Genomic DNA, 17,230 nt, shown 5'->3' with positions numbered 1-17,230 from the left:
AGGCAGAGAGTGCTTGGAGAATACACCTGCACTTATGGTTGGATGAATGGATAGTACATTAGGACTTTAATGACAGTATTAATTTCACCATGTGTGTGTGCTGTAGCTACAAAGAACAGGACAAAAGAGAGTGGCTAAATGCTCACCTGTCCTAAGCACACAATTCCAAAGTAATTTTACATCACATAGAATTCCTAATCCACCCATTCTCTCCTTTGACAGATCAGTATTAGATATTGACCCCTAATTGTGCAGATCTTAATTTGGATTTGGTGATTTTGTAAAAGGCTCCAACATCTTAGACAATCGATCAAATGTCGTTGCATTCTCACCGTTCTTTAGTGTACAGGACCCCCAACTCTCTAATGCTACAAACCTTCAGAAAGAGTGAAAAAACAATGTAGATAACTTTGTGTACTAATCTTACCATCTTTCTGTAATCTCGTCTCCTCTACCAAATTCTACACTAATCAGTTCTGATCAAAGATCACTGACCTGAAGCATTAACTCTTTTTCTCTCTCCACAGATGTTGCCTGACCGGCTGAGTATTTCCAGCTTTTTAAATTTTTGTTTCAGGTTTCCAGCATCTGTGGTATTCTGCTTTTACACACTAATCTCCTTAGACTTGAGTGCATGCTGGTTCAGCCCATGAATGCCAGTCCAAAGTCATAATATATGGTTTTGAGAAAATGGAGTTGAGGATGAAGATTCTTGAATCTGGAGATGGAATGGACTGATCTTTTTTTCAAAATATGATGTGTCTGAACCAGTCCAGAAGACTAATTCTACGTAATGTGGAGGGAACTGTCCACATTACGAGGTACACTGATTGACAGGGCAGGCGCAAAGAGCCACATGGTCTATTCCTGCTCCTCCTACTTATGCTCTTATGTCGACCCAGCCATGGCTGTGCTGGACAGGATGATGGTATCTTCCCTACTTGTCCATAAATTACTTGTTATCAAATGTCTTCTGGAAGTCCATATAAATGATATCCATAGATATTCCCCTGTCCACTACTTTAGCCACCTCCTCAAAAAATTCAATCAGGTTCTTCAGCGTGACTTATCCTTTACAAATCTATGGTGGCTCTCTCTGATCAGCTGAATTTTCAAGGTGCTCAGTCACCCTATCATCAAACACCAGACATTTCATACCCTGCTCGATATTCCATCCTCCTTTCTGGCCACGGTTCCAGGCTGAACAAGTCTGTTTGCACTGTCTGCGTTCTATTTGACCCCAAGCTGATCTTTCACATCAGGAATATCGTCTACTTCAGCCTCTGTAGTATCACCCATCTCCACCATAGCCTCCATCTGCTGTTGAAACCCTCATTCAGATCCTTTGGCATCTCCAGAATACCATTTTCATGGACTCTTGGTGGGCTTCCCATCTTTCACCCTCAGTAAACTTCAGTTCATCCAAAACTCTGCTCCCTGTATATGATCCTGCACCACATACTCCTCACCAATCACCTGTCTCCCTGTCTTTACCGATCCTGGCTCCCTGTCGTTCAATGCCTCAAACTTAAAATTCTCATTCCCATGTTTGCTTCTCTTCACCACCTAATCTCGCCACTGGGGTCAGTGCCTTCAGTCCTCTAGGCCCTATGTTCTGGAATACATTCCCTAAACCCCTATAGCAACCTCCATCCCCTTCTTTAAAAACATCTGTTGGTGTGCCTTGGTACATTTTTCCACATTAAAAGTTTTTTATTCTTTCACAGGACATCGACGTCGCTGGCTAAGCCAGCATTTATTGTCCATCCCTAATTGCCCTCGAGAAAATGGTGCTGCTTCTTGAACCGCTGCAGTCCATGTGGTGTAGGTACACCCACAGTGCTGTTAGGGAGGGAGTTCCAGGATTTCGACCCAGTAACAGTGAAGGAACAGCGATATAGTTCCAAGTCAGGATGGTGAGTGACTTGGAGGGGAACTTCCAGGTGGTGGTATTACCATGCATCTGCAGTAGGGGTCATCGGTTTGGGAGGTGCTGTTGAAGGAGACTTGGTGAGTTGTCGCAGTGCACCTTGTAGATGGTACACACAGCTGCCACTATGCGTCAATGGTGGAGGGAGTGAATGTTTAAGGTGATAGATGGGGTGCCAATCAAGCAGGTTGCTTTGTCCTGGATGGTGTTGTGCTTCTTGAGTGTTTTTGAAGCTGCACTCATCCAGGAAGTGGAAAGCATTCCATTACACTCCTGACTTGTGCCTTGTAGATGGTGCTGTATAAATGCAAACTGTACAAGTATTACAAGTACAAGTACAAGATTTCAGCAAAGAAGTACATTCAAACTGAGGGCTTCCTAAGAACACATCCATCCAGCACTACAGATATTACTTGGGGCCACTGTTAAGTTATGGGACAAGACTAATAAAATATCATTAGACTATGGGGTAAAGCTAAGGAGCATACCATTAAGCTGACAGTAAAAAACAATGCAAAATATTAAGAGCTCAATCGATAAACGACAATTGTTACACTTGCTGACTGATATTCACACTATGATTAGAGACATGAATAATAATAATGTTAAATTGGGAAATAGACTCTTTTAAACAAGCATAATTTTTACTTAGATTTAGGGCTGGTAACCAGTAAAATAAAAAACACAAAGAAAGACTAAACAGGAATGCGCTGTAATTTTGAAAAGGGAGCACACACAGGAAGAAGCTTGCAGACTTCCTCTACCGATTACCTTGACAGTGGACACTAGTTTGCAAATAACATCAGCATGATTTAGTTTGAAGAACCTATTTAATCTTTAAAGTAAGACCACAAAATACAGTAGTGACTATCCTGTAACCTCCAGCCCCTCCAATTGAGGTGGAGGGAAAATGAAATAAAATAGCCTTAGCCTCCCACATGAGGCTTTTCCACAAAGTCACAAAGTTAACGAATGACGAAACTTCGACTGAAAAAGTGACGGCTCAGAGATGGTTTTGAAAAGCAAATGGAGTCTCATTTCCATTAATACACCTTATGGTCTAAATCTCAAGTCACATCCATCCTGCCTTTAAAGCGCTTCTCAGGATTTCTATTCCTAGGAAATGTGGCATTGAAAAAGTCAAAACATTTTGCTGGACTTACCTCACAGAGCTTTGCTGGGATGAAGGAGGCTGGGGGGACGGCTGTGGCTGTGGTGGTGGAAGCATCGTCTGCACTTGCTGGACTGGAGAAGGTATCATGGCAATCGCATTGTTAACCTGTAGTTAGACAGATGACACAAGCAGTGCAGGCAATGAATACCCACAATATCACAGAACACACCTCCTGCATCCTTCCTCATACTCAAAGCACAGGCTGCAGGATTACCTCCCATAAGAGAGTGCAGTCTATAAAGACCTAGCCTACATCATCACAAAACCTCGTCACTACTCTTTATGGGTTGCTAAGGTAAAAGTACTGTGCTCTGCTAACCCAATTATAACTAGTTCATATTTAGTGGTTCAATCCTGAAGCCCACCAACTAAGTCAAAGTTGAGATTTAATTTGGTTAGGTTGATTAAAAAATAAATTGTAAATCAGAGGAAATTTTCTCAGTTCCTCCCCTCCCCAACAGGACATATTGTTTGTGTTCGACTGCACTTCAAAAGTACTTCATTGGCTGCAAAGTGCTTTGGGACATCCTCTGGACATGAAAGTTGCACTATAAATGCAGGTTCATGCTCTGTGGTCAAAATGAAGTGAAGCCAAATTCAAATCACTTCAAAGCTACTAAACTGAAGTTACATTATGTAGTTTTGGCCATATATAGCAAGTTGTCAGACAACTGGATCTTTCCCAGCTGAACAACCTGCTATGAATTCGCAAATTATCCCAACAGACTTTACGGTGAAACAAAAAAATGGTTTACGTTTATGGCTGTGAACAGCTATGATCAGATAGCAGGATAGAATCAAAGTGCAGAAACTCCTGGGATTAATCTCTGCTCTGCGCTGAGGTAGGCAGCACCAAAGGGCTACGACAATTAGCCTCAGTGTCCCTGGAGTAGGTAGGGTAATCAGCCGGGGTTGGTTAACCAACAGTTCCTGCTGAATCATACACATGTAAACATCAGAGGAAGGCACAATGCCCCCATGGTCAAATAGAATAGTGTGGTGCCATGAGTCTCACCTTGTGCTGTTGTAACAGATGTCGGCTCACCCCTACTTCAACCATTTAATCAGTAGAACCGGCACTGTTGCACAGATAGAGCGTCTCCTACAGAGGAAGCTGAAAAGTTGGTGGGGGGGTTGCGGGCTGCTGTGAAAGCACACGGGTAGGATAGTGGTGTGCTTCTGGAATCCAAACCGAGAGCCCTTTATATTTTTCATTTGCACTAAGAATTTGGACAAAGGCATAAGAGGAATGACACTGAAGTTTGTTGGTTGCACTAGAAAAACTGAGGAAAATTTAGAGAGCGCAGGGAGAACGAAGTGGAGTGGGCAGGTAGGTGGCAGATGCAGTTCTGTGTCATAAAATGTGTAGTACATTTTGAGGAATGAGAGTGTAAAATGTGTAAGGAGTGGAGAATCAGAGATTGAGAGTTAAGAAACATACATCATTCGAAGGTGGCAACGAGGTAGAAAAGGCCATAACAACACAATGACATTCTGGATTTTAAACCCTATCTAACTTGAAAAAGTCAGCTGTGTATCTCTCCCTCCACAGATGCTACCAGACCTGCTGAGTATTTCCAGCACATTCGCCGGTGAAGACATGATGGGCTTAATGGCCTCCTTCTGCACCATAACAATTCTGTGATTCTATGATACTATTTATAAAAGAAGTGACACCCAATCTGCACAAAGCACTGGATTAGGCCACAACTGGAGTACTGCTTGTGGGAGGAACACAAACGCAAGCAATATCAGCAACAAGAAGCAAGGGAAGACAGGCCTTGGAGTTATATGTGGGTATGATATGGTATATGTGCTCTGCCCAAAGGCAGGTCCTCGGCTTATTGTCTGCTGATGCTTCATCCTGAGCTGCTTTCTTGGCAGTTTTGGACAGTGGTGGTTTGCCATTGCCTTCCACTCTCAGAGGCAGAGCAAGGAGGTCACATAAGGGGGTATACGGTGCACAAGTTGTTCAAGAGGGCAGGACAGGTTAAAAAAATGGTTAAAGAGGCATATAGGATCCTGGGTTTTATAGGGGCAAAGAGTACAAAGGTAAGGAAGTTCAGTGAACCTGTAAAAGACACTGATTTAGCCTCAACTGGAATATTCCGTCAAATTCTGAGCACCAGACTTTAGGAAGGATACGATGGCATTATAGAGGGTGCATAAAAGATTCACAAGAATGGTTGCAGGGATGAGGAACTTCAGTTATGTGGATAGAGATGCTAGGGCTGTTCTCCTTGGAGAAGAGAAGGTTGAGAGGGGATTTGATAGAGGTGTTCAAAATCATGAGGGGTCTAGACAGGGTAGACAGAAACTGTTCCCGTTGTTGAAAGTGTTGAGAACCAGAGGAGATATATTTAAGAACCAACAGCGGCATGAGGAAAAACCTTTTTATTCAGCGAGTGGTTAGGGTCTGGAATGTACTGGAATGTGGTGAAGGAAGATTCAATTTGGGGCTTTCAAAGGGGAATTGGATAAGCACCTGAAGAGAAAAAAAATTGCAGGATTACGGGGAAAGGGACAAGCTGAGATGCTCTTGCAGAGAGCCAGCATGGACATGGCAGGCCAAATGGCCTCCTTCTGTGCTGTACCCATTCTATGATTCTCATCCTGGACTAAAAACTGTGATTCGACATGAAACCCTTGTAATTTGCACTTCACCTCAACATAGTACACAAAGATAAAAATGAACTTCTGGTTGAAAGGTTTCTAAAAATGGAAATCCCTCAAGATGATTTATGAGTTCCAATTGTGAATGCCTCCTTTAGAAAAGCTACCATCAGGTCAAGTACAATCTGTTTGGAACATTGGGTTGCACAATAGCTATTATTATGTCTGTGCGTGTGAGTGCACTTGTGATATCATTGCATTTTCTCTTCAAGTGTTGCAACTGTTCCTTTGTGCTACATACTTACAGCACTATGATATATTCCACAGAGAACAATGTATGTCCTACAAATACTTAATCTAATGTTTAAATTTTTAACAAGTGTGAAGACTTAGTTCCATCACGAGCCCAATGCACAACAGTCTAGTACTGAGCAATGTAGATATGAAGGTCCCACTCTCGGTTCCTGGTTGGTGCTGTCAGTTGTTTTAGCAGCTCAGATGCAAGAATTGGTTTCAGTGTCCTGGGCTAGGGAAAAGGTAAAATCATCCAACTAAACACTAAAACCATGGGCTGTACTAAACCTATATAAAAGATCCTAACAACATGGACTAATGAGAAACTATCACATAAAGAAAGCGCCCTTTGGAATCTCACAGATTAGACAATAAGGGGAGGAGGAAGTGAAAAATTACAAAAAATGGGATCTATATCTATAAAATGAAACACTTGGCATCGTTTTTATTCAGTGTATGCATGTGGGAGATATATTCTACATATATATTAGATACCCAGCATACCCTCAGGGTCTTTGTTATCATTTTATTTAGGTCAGCTGACTTGAGCAAGGTTGGCTGGGCTCTTTCATTGGGCAGAGTAATAGCAATGCTGAGGAGTAATAGCAATGCTGAGGAGTAATAGCAATGCTGAGGAGTAATAGCAATGCTGAGGAGTAATATCAATGCTGAGGAGTAATGGCAATGCTGAGAAGTAATAGCAATCACAGAATCACAGTGCAGAAGAGGCCCTTTGGCCCATCGACCAGTCTGCACCGACACGTGAGAAACACCTGACCTACTTACCTAATCCCATTTACCAGCACTTGGCCCATAGCCTTGAATGTTATGACGTGCCAAGCAATGCTGAGGAGTAATAGCAATGCTGAAGAGTAATAGGAACGCTGAGGAGTAATAGCAATGCTAAAGAAAAGTTGAATGCTTTCAAAGCCACCTTTATGCAGAAGGAAGTTGTGGATGTTCATAGGGTTAAATCAAAATGAGACTGAGTAACTGGTTATGTGTAGACAACAATTTTAAAATGACATGCTTAAGGAAAATAACTCTCAGCAGTATCAAACTCAGCTGAACATAACACATTCAAATGGACACTAAAAAAAGGTAAAAGCAAAATACTGCGGATGCTGTAAATCTGAAATAAAAACAGAAAATGCTGGAAACCTCAGCAGCTCTGAGTTAATGCTGAAACGTTAACTGTTTCTCTCTCCACAGATGCTGCCAGACCCACTGAGTTTTCCCAGCATTTTCTGTTTTTACTTTTCAACCATGTTAGAAGGGATCATTATAGCTTCACTAGAAAGAGAAGGGGTTATTTAGGAATCTAAACATGCCATCAATGAACGGTTGAATTTTTGAGGGAGCTCAAAGTTGGTGGATGTTGGAATCCTAGTCGTGTCATGTTTCAGATTTTCAAAAGCCTTTGACAAATTACCACAGAAAAGACTACTAATCAAAGGCAAATCTTGTGGGATTGGTGTACAAAGATGGGTTAGATTAAAAAAAACTAGTCGCATTCACATAGACAGAAGGTTATGAACATCAGAGATATTGCATGGAACCACTGTGAGTGGAGTTCCATGGGGATCAGTGGGAGGGTATTATACTGCACTGTTCAAAATGGTCTGAATGCAAGAGTTAGGGCAACCCTGCCCGCAAGGGTGATACAAACATATGTGTGCATGTAAGGTCTTTCAACAATGAAAATAGTTTTCAGGCAGACCTCAATTCAATGGTAACTGGCCCATATCTGTCAATGTCTTTGAATATAGATGAATGTACCATGATGCACTTGGGTATCCAACCATGTATACACATGCAGAGTCTTGTGCTCAAGACTGCCAAATGGACAAGGATCTGGAAGTTGAATGCAAAAGTCATTGAAGGTACACAGCTGCTGCTGTAGAATTGTTGCAAAAGCAAAGTGCGAGAATGCACTGCCAGGATAATTAAATACTATCCTTTCTTGCCTTTTGGGGTCAGGGAGGAATTTCCTAGAGTTTGTTCCCAAATTGGCCCATGGATTTTACAGCTCTTCCTGTGACTGTATATGCTGGGAAGGCATGTAGAGAAAATGCATGAGGTGGGGTGGTGCTGATGTAATGATATTGCAACATTATACATTGCCAGTTTTGGACAGGCTTGATGGACCAGCTGTTCTGTGTCATCCATTTGCATATTACCAGCAGATCTAATCAGAAATTGCAATTTGCATAGCTATGCCATGAATCTGAGAATGGTGAGTTATTTAGAAGAATGAGCCTACTTCAAAAATGAAAGCACTAACTATTGCCATGTGCCATTTGATGATGGTGATTCTATGCCAGTGGTTCTCAAACATTTTTGGTTGAATGAGCACTTTTCAAACTGATTAATGACACGTTCCCCTCCATTTATATTGTAGTGCTTGATACTAGACATCAACTTAAAAACATCTCATGTAGTATAACTCTAGGCTAGCCCAAAGACTTCAGCCAGTTTCCTTCTATATTTCAAAGTAGATATTTTCCTACTGTTTAACCCCTGTAACCAAAATTTATTGCCTAGCTTCTTGTGCTGACTACTCACACGAAAGATTTTATGAAGAACAACTTTCAAGAAATAAACACCTAACTTTTCATTAGGTCATTGTACAGCAATTGGATGAGATTGACATCAGGCATCAGCAGCACATTTGCCAGCATCTGAAACATTCCCACGAATGCAGTGATGTTTGGAGCTACGGGCAGCCACTGGTTTGTTCATAATTAGCAGCAATAACCCACAGGCTCACAACCACGCTGCTAATGACTGGCATGAACTTCATGCTGGCCTTGCCAGCGAGGCTCACATCCCATGAAAGAATAAAAAATCCAAATGCTGCACGAGGTCTTCAGCAGCCACTCATTCACTTATTTCTCAGACCCCATGGAAAGTTTCTATGGACCTCCAGAGGTCCAAGGACCCAAGTTGGAGAACCCCAGCAGCCATGGTGTTTGTGCCATGTTGCATTATTTGATCTGGATCTTGGTCTCCACAGATAAACACAGACCAGATGATGCCAGAAATGTATGGGTATACATATCAGGGAAGAGTTGACAGGCTGGGTATCTTTGAGAAAGGGCAGAAGGTGACCTATTAGAGGCCTTTGAAAAGTTTTGATAGGGTGCAGACAGAGAGGATGTTTCCTCTTATGAGGAAGAGCATAACTAGAGGCCATCAATATAAGACAGTCACCAATAAATCCAACAGGGAATTCGGAAGAAACCTCTTTACCCAAAATCGCTACCACGGGGAATAGCTGAAGCGAATAGTATAAATGCATTTAAGGGGAAGCTCGCATGCATATGAGGGAGAAGGGAACAGAGGGTTACGATATTAGACTTGGATGAGAAAAAATGTGAAGAGGCTCGAATGGAGCATCAACACTGGCATGGACTGGTAGAGCCAAATGGCCTATTTTGGTGCCCTATATCCTATGTAATCCAATGGAAAAACCCATCCCACTTGAATTTGTACTGGATGAGCAGAAATTTCCTCCAATCAAATATCAGGAAGGCTGAAGCCACCATTTTCAGTCCCTGCTCCAATCCCTAGCTACCAACTATATTCCTTTCCCTGGCAACAGTCTGAGATTAAGACAATCTGTTCACAACCTTGGTCCCACATCTGACCCTGAAATGAGCTTCCGACCTCACACTCGAGCCATCTCTAAGACCGCCTATTTCCGCCTCCATTACTTCGCTCGACTTAGCCGCTGTCTCAGCTCAACTGCTGCTGAAACCCTCATTCATTCAATTGTTAGCATAAGAATTGGTTATTCCAATGCACTTCTAGCTGGTCACACACATTCTGCTCCTCAGTAAACTTGAGGTCATCTAAAACTCTGCTGCTTGTGTCTTAACTCGGAAGTTCCGGTCCTCTATCACCCCTGTGCTCCCTGACCTACATTGGTTCCCATTCAAGCAACATGATTTCTAACAGGAAGCAGCGACTCCACAAATATCCCAATCCTCAATGATGGGGAAGCCCAGCACTTCAGTGCGAAAGAAAAGGCTGAAGAATTTGCAGCCATCCTCAGCCAAAAGTCCCCAGTGGATGATCCATCTCGATTTCCTCCAGAGGTCCCCAGCATCACAGATGCCAGTCTTCAGCCAACTCGATTCACTCCACGTGATATCAAGAAACGGCTGAATGCAGTGGATACTGCAAAGGCTATGGGCCCTGACAATATTTCGGAAATGGTACTGAAGACTTGTGCTCCATAACTTGCCGCACCACTAGCCAAGCTGTGCCAGTACAGCTACAACACTGGCATCTACCCGGCTATGTGGAAAATTGCCCAGGTACGTCTTGTACACAAAAAGCAGGACAAATCCAACCCAGCCAATTACTGCCCCATCAGTCTACTCTCCATCATCAGCAAAGTAATGGAAAGGGTTGTCAGCAGTGCTACTAAGCAGCACTTACTTAGCAATAACCTGCTCACTGATACTCAGTTTGGGTTCCACCAGGGTCAGTCAGCTCCTGATCTCATCACAACCTTGGTCCAAACATGGACAAAAGAGCTGAACTCAAGAGGTGAGGTGAGAGTGACTGTCCTTGACATAACATAAGAACTAGGGGCAGGTGGAGGCAATTAAGCCCCTCGAGCCTGCCCCGCCATTCATTACGATCATGGCTGATCTCATTTCAGTCTCAACTCCAATTTCCCGCCCTCTCCCCATGATCTTTCGACCCGTTACTCATTAAAAATCTGTCTATCTCCTCCTTAAATTTATTCAGCATCCTGGCATCCACTGCACTCTGAGGTAGAGAATCCCACAGATTCACCACCCTTTGAGAAAAGTAATTCCTCCTCACCCCTGATTTAAATCTACCACCCCTTAGTCTAAAACTATGGCTTCTCGTTCATGAATGCCCCACAAGGAGAAACATCCACTCCACGTCTACTTTGTCTATCCCCTTTAGCATCTTATATACCTCAATTAGATCTCCTCTCATCCTTCTAAACTCCAGCGAGTATAGGCCTAAACTGCTCAATCTTTCCTCAGAAGACAAGCCCCACGTCTCTGGAATCAATCTAATGAACCTCCTGTGAACCGCCTCCAAAGCAACCACATCCTTCCTCAAGTAAGGGGACCAAAACTGTGCACAGTATTCCAGGTGCGGACTCACCAATGCCTTGTACAGTTGCAACAACACTTCCCTATTTTTATACTCTATTCCTTTAGCAATAAATGCCAAAATTCCATTTGCATTCCTTATTACCTGCTGTACCTGCATACATGCACGAGGACACCCAGATCCCTCTGCACTGAAGCATTCTGAAGTTGCTCTCCATTTAAATAATAAGTCGCCTTTTTATTCTTCCGACCAAAATGGATAACCTCACACTTATCCACGTTAAACTCCATCTGCCAAACTTTGGCCCATTCACCTAACCTGTCCATATCCATTTGTAAATTTCTTATTTCTTCATTTCAACTTACTTTCCCACCTATTATGGTGTCATCTGTAAATTTAGCTATAGTACCTTCTATCTCTGAATCCAAGTCATTAATATAGATTGTAAATACTTGGGGCCCAAGGACCGAACCTTGTGGCAGCCCATTAGTTACAGCTTGCCATCCAGAAAAAGACCCATTTATCCTGACTCTCTGCTTTCTGTTGGTTAGCCAATCCTCTAACCAAGCTAATATATTACCCCTAACTCTGTGTAATATTATCTTGTGACATCAGGGCAGCATTTGACTGAGTGTGGTATCAAGGAGCCCTAGCAAAACTGAAGTCAATGGGATCAGGGGGAAAATTCTCCACTGGTTGGAGTCATATCTAGCACAAAGGAAGATGGTTGTGGGTGTTAGAGGTCAATCATCTCAGTTCCAGGACATCACTACAGGAGTTCCCCATGGTAGTGTCCTCGGCCAAAACCATCTTCGGCTGCTTCATCAATGACCAACCCTCCATCTTAAGGTCAGAAGTGGAGATGGTCACAGATGATTGCACAATATTCAGCACCTTTTGTGACTCCTCAGATCCTGAAGCAGTCTATGTCCATATGCAGCAAGACCTGGATAATATTCAGGCTTGGGCTGATAAGTGACAAGTAACATTCACGCCACACAAGTGCCAGACAATTACCATCTCCAAGAAGAAGAGAGGATCTAACAATCTCCCCATGGCAATCAATGGCATTATCCATCACTGAATCCCCAACTATCAACATTCTGGGGGTTATCATTGACCAGAAACTGAACTGGACCAGCCAGTTGACAAGAGCAGGTCAGACGCTGGGAATTCTACAGAGAGTAACTCACCTCCTGACTCCTCAAAGCCTGTCCACCATCTACAAGGCACAAGTCAGGAGTGTGATGGGGTACTCTTCACTTGCCTGGATGAGTGCAGCTCCAAAAACACTCAAGAAGCTCGGCACCATCCAGGACAAAGCAGTCCACTTGATTGGCGCCCATCCACCACCTTAAACATTCACTCCCTCCACCACTGACGCACAGTGTCAGCAATGTGTACCACCTACAAGATGCACTGCAGCAACTCACCGATAATACCTTCCAAACCCATGACCACTACCATCTAGAAGGACAAGGGCAGCAGACAGATGGCATCACCATCACTTGAAAGTTCCCCACCAAGCCACACATCATCCTGACTTGGAACTATATTGCCGTTCCTTCACTTTTGCTGGGTCAAAATCCTGGAACTCCCTCCCTAACAGCACACTGAGGGTGTACCTACAGCAAGTGGACTGCAGTGGTTCAAGAAGGCAGCTCACCACCACCTTAAGGGAAATTAGGGATGGGCAATAAATGCTGGCCTAGACAGTGATGCCACATCCCATGAACAAATAAAGAAAAAAACATTCTCGTCCTTGTTTTCAAATCCCTCCATTGCCTCGCCCTCCCTAATCTTGTCCAACTCCACAATCCTCCGAGATGTCTATGTTCCTCTAATTCTGGTTTCTTGTTTATTCCCAATCACAATTGTTCTGCCACAGTTGGTGACTGTGCATCCAGTTGCCTTGGCCCCAAGGGAATACCCATCCTATGCCTGTCTCTCTCTACCTTGCTTTTCTCATTTAAAACACTTCTTAAAATGTTTTTTGACCAATCTTTTGGTCATCATACCTAATAACTCCTCATGTGGTTCTTTAGAAACTTTAGAACCATAGAAAAGTTACAGCACAGAAGGAGGCCATTCGGCTCATCTTGTCCATGCCAGCCCGAGGACACCCAGGTGCCCTTTCTAATCCTACCTTCCTGTACCCGGCCCATAGCCCTGCAGCTTACAGCACTTAAGGTGCAGATCCAGGTAATTTTCAAAAAATTTTAAAGTTTCTGCCTCTACCACCAACTTGGGCAGCGAATTCCAGACACCCACTACCCTCTGCGTAAAAAAGTTCTTCCTCATGTCCCCCCTACACCTTCTGCCACTTACCTTGAATCTATGTCCCCTGGTTCTAGAATTCTCCACAATTTTATCCTGTCCACTCTAACTATTTCCCTCATAATTTTGTACATCTCAATCAAGTCACCTTCTTTGTTCTAAGGAAAATAACCCCAACCTATCCAACCTCTCCTCGTAGCTACACTTTTCTAACCCTGACACCATTTGTTTTATACTGTTGCTGTGAAGCGCCTTGGTTCGTTTCATTACATTAAGGGTGTAATATAAATATAAATTGTTGTTGTTTGACTGCAACACGTGTAAAAATTTCAAAGATCCTTCAGAAATTCATTTCGTTAGTCTAGTATTCTAAATAATGGTCGCAGAGAGCCGTAATCTGGCCAAGTCTAGTCTAAATTGTAGTCCATTAGACACCAAATACAAGTAAGATAGAGAAGGGGAGCAGAAGAGATGGAAAGATTACATTTAAAAATAGCCTTTTTAAAGAAATAATGTGGCCTATTAAATTTGTAGCACTAAATAATCCCATTACCTCAATGAGATACTGTTGTTCTGTCGCTATTAGTGGATGAATTTGGCTCTCTGCTCACAATCAGCAGCTTCCCTTACTGTAATAAGTTCTGAATTACCTTTGTCCTCTTTGTAATCCAATAGCTTCAAAATCAACCCATCACTCATTAATGTTAATGTCTGTCAGTCTTGTATTTAATTCCTCCTTGCTAGTATTTGCTCCATTTATTCAACACAATTTCTCTTCAGCTGCCTAACTTATTTCTCATCTTTTTCGAGTGTCAGTTTGGTTCAGTTGGCACCACTTTCAAATCCTCCCTTACAGGACATCAGGTCTTAAACCATGCTGACATCCAGGTACCATACTGAGGGAGTGCTGCGCTGGCAGAGGTATCCAGCTAAAACATTTAACCATTGGTAGCTGATAAACGATTCCACGGCACCGTTTGAACAGGAGCACGGAAAGCTTTCAGGCCAACATTCTTAAGCTAACATTACGGAGATCAGGTTAGCTGACAATCCATCTCACTGCTTCTTGCAGGATTTTGATGTATGCCCAATAGCTAACACTTTCACCAAGACAATGGGTTTAGAGTGTTTAACAATGGCCTGAGAAACACAAGGATGACCTTCATAAAAGCACATTCTTAAGCTTCAAATTTCACCAATTGTACAATAGAGCAGCCCCAATAACCAGGGGATCAAATCCAATAATTCTGCTGGATAGTTTATAGCATTTTATTTGTGACAGTTTCTGCTTTGGGCTGTGATAATAAGGAATTGGCTCACAAGGGGCTGATTTACTCAGGACACCAGTGGCATAAGGCAGCAGAATTTATGGCGGGAGCAGGGTTAGGCCAATTAGATCATGCCTGATCCGTACCATCTTTTCTCCGTATTCCCTCAGACGATAGTGTCTGGATATGATTTTACCAGACCAAAGTTATTTCAAAAAATTTACTCTTCAAATAGGATTTTCACAACTAAAAGGTTCAAACATCATATCCATCAATCTAGCAATTCAAATAAAGCAAATGACACCCTTACCCAACATAAATCTATTAATTTCAGTCTTGAAAGCTCCAACTGTCCCCCAACATCCATAGTCGCTTGGAGGAGAGAATTCCAGATTCTCACCACTCATTGTTTAGAAGAAGTGCTTCCTGATGCCATTCCTGAACAGCCTAGCTCTAATCTGAAGATTATGTTCCTTTGTTCTTGAATCTCTCAAATAGTTACTCCATCTCTATCCTATTGAATTCTTTTACCATTTAAACATCAGAGTCAGATTCTGAATTCAAGGAAATACAAGGCATGTTTATACAACTTGTTTTCATCATTTTATTTATTCTTTCATGGGATATGAGCATTGCTGGCAAGACCGGTATTTGTTGCCCATCTCTAATTGCCTTTGAGAAGGTGGTGGTGACCTCTGCAGTCCATGTGGTGTAGGTACATCCACAGTGCTGTTAGGAAGGAAATTCCAGGTTTGTGACCCAGCGACAGTAAAGGAACAGCAATATAGTTCCAAGTTAGGATGGTGAATGACTTGGAATCTGCAGGTAGTAGAATTCCCATGCTTCTGCTGCCCTTAATTGACACCCTGAACCCTAGTGAATCAACAATGCAATCCCTCCATGGCCAATATATATACATAGAAACAGAAACTAGGAGGAGTAGGCCATTCGGCCCTTCAAGCCTGCTTGCCATTCATTATGATCATGGCTGATCATCCAACTCAATAGCCTGCTCCTGCTTTCTCCCCATATCCTTTGATCCCTTTCGCCCCAAGAGCTGTATCTAACTCCTTCTTGAAAACATACAATGTTTTGGCCTCAACTACTCTCTGTGGTAACGAATTCCACAGGCTCAACACTCTCTGGGTGAAGAAATTTCTCCTCATCTCAGTCCTAAATGGTCTACCCCGTATCCTCAGGCTATGACCCCTGGTTCTGGACTCCCTCACCATCGGGAACATCCTTCCTGCATCTACCCTGTCTAGTCTTGTTAGAATTTTATATCATCCCTTTTGAGGTACGGTGTCGAAAGCCAAACACAGTACTTCCAGATGTAGTCTGGTCAAGGCTCTGTATGAATGATGCATCACTTGCATTCCCTTTGTATTTCAACCCTCAGGCGATAGTGTCTGGATATGACTTTACCAGGCCAAAGTTAGTTCAAAAGATTTATTCTCCAGATAGGATTTTCACAGCTATAAGGCTCAAACATCATTTCTATCAATCTAGCAATTCAATTAAAGCAAATGACAAGAAACATATAGTCTCACTCAGGCAAAAGCTCTCAAGTCCAATCATTAGCTATATGTGGATCATTCATCTGTAACCGTGCTGCAATTCACTGCAGTATCCCGATGTATATCTCGAAGCCCAAGCTCAACTAATGGGTGTTCACTGGTGGAATTGCAGAACCGACCAGTTCTGCAGAAATACCTCTTGTTTCATTGCTTCTATAGAGTGATCTAAGGCAAGACTATTTGAAAGGAGGAGCTTTCGATATATTAAAAATTGGAGACATTTCATGGGGCTATTGAACACCCTAGATATCACTCTCCCTTCCGCATACATCTGAAATATTGGTGGAGTACGACTGAGAACAACTGCACACAATCACTGGTGAAGGTAATATGGTTTGTTGTGAGCACATTGAACAGGTAAACTGCTTCCTATTTGATTAAATACAGCACACCCCAAAGTTCCAAATTGCTTCCTTGTGTCCCGAGTCTAAGCATGATTCACCCAGATGATTAACTTTTCTTCTGTCAAAGAAATCCTCAAGGAAAGGCAATTAGGCCTCAGCTCATTGCTTTTGGTAGCCTCCTCATTCAGTCGACTAACCGAGCAGATTCAGATCCTCCACATCACGGGAGGTTGTTGTGATTGAATGAGTGAGCATCTCCCTGAAATGCAGGTTCGCTGATTATATTAACTGGCTGCAGTGTGGGTGCTGAGCAGCAGGGTGAAGCAACAAGTCTATCCTTGAATGAGCTGACTTCAGACTGCACAAACTTTCTAATGCAGGGCTCTGATTGGGAGCTTCCAGCCTTTCGGTCTGGGCTGGAATCAATATGGCTGGGTATGCTCGATATGAACTCCCACAATAAGTAAAAAGTAATGTTGCATTTTACCCTGTAAAACCAGAGCCTGACAAGGGTTGAAAATCTACCCAAAAAGTTTAAATGCAAACACACATGGAACTTCCACTGTGCACCCTAACAATGATCTGATAAGATTCTGACAAGACTTTGTCTCACTGTATGATTTCCAACTCCAGCTACTATCTAAAATGAA

At 42.7% G+C, this 17,230-nt stretch overlaps 1 protein-coding gene across 10 annotated transcripts in view; it reads right to left on the bottom strand.

Annotated features, from left to right (window-relative positions):
• The window catches only part of med15 (mediator complex subunit 15), a 110,017-nt gene that overhangs the window by 33,244 nt on the left and 59,543 nt on the right, over positions 1-17,230 (bottom strand). For all 10 annotated transcript variants that reach the window (XM_078553783.1, XM_078553787.1, XM_078553785.1 and 7 more), the window contains one exon: positions 3,094-3,209. In XM_078553783.1, the coding sequence (XP_078409909.1) occupies positions 3,094-3,209 (116 nt within the window). The remainder of the gene's footprint in view (positions 1-3,093; positions 3,210-17,230) is intronic.

This window comes from Cetorhinus maximus, chromosome 12 (assembly GCF_964194155.1).
Source record: "Cetorhinus maximus chromosome 12, sCetMax3.hap1.1, whole genome shotgun sequence".
NCBI lineage: Eukaryota > Metazoa > Chordata > Chondrichthyes > Lamniformes > Cetorhinidae > Cetorhinus > Cetorhinus maximus.
The sequence above is the reverse complement of the archived record's forward strand: the minus strand, read 5'-3'. Positions and strand labels throughout refer to the sequence as shown.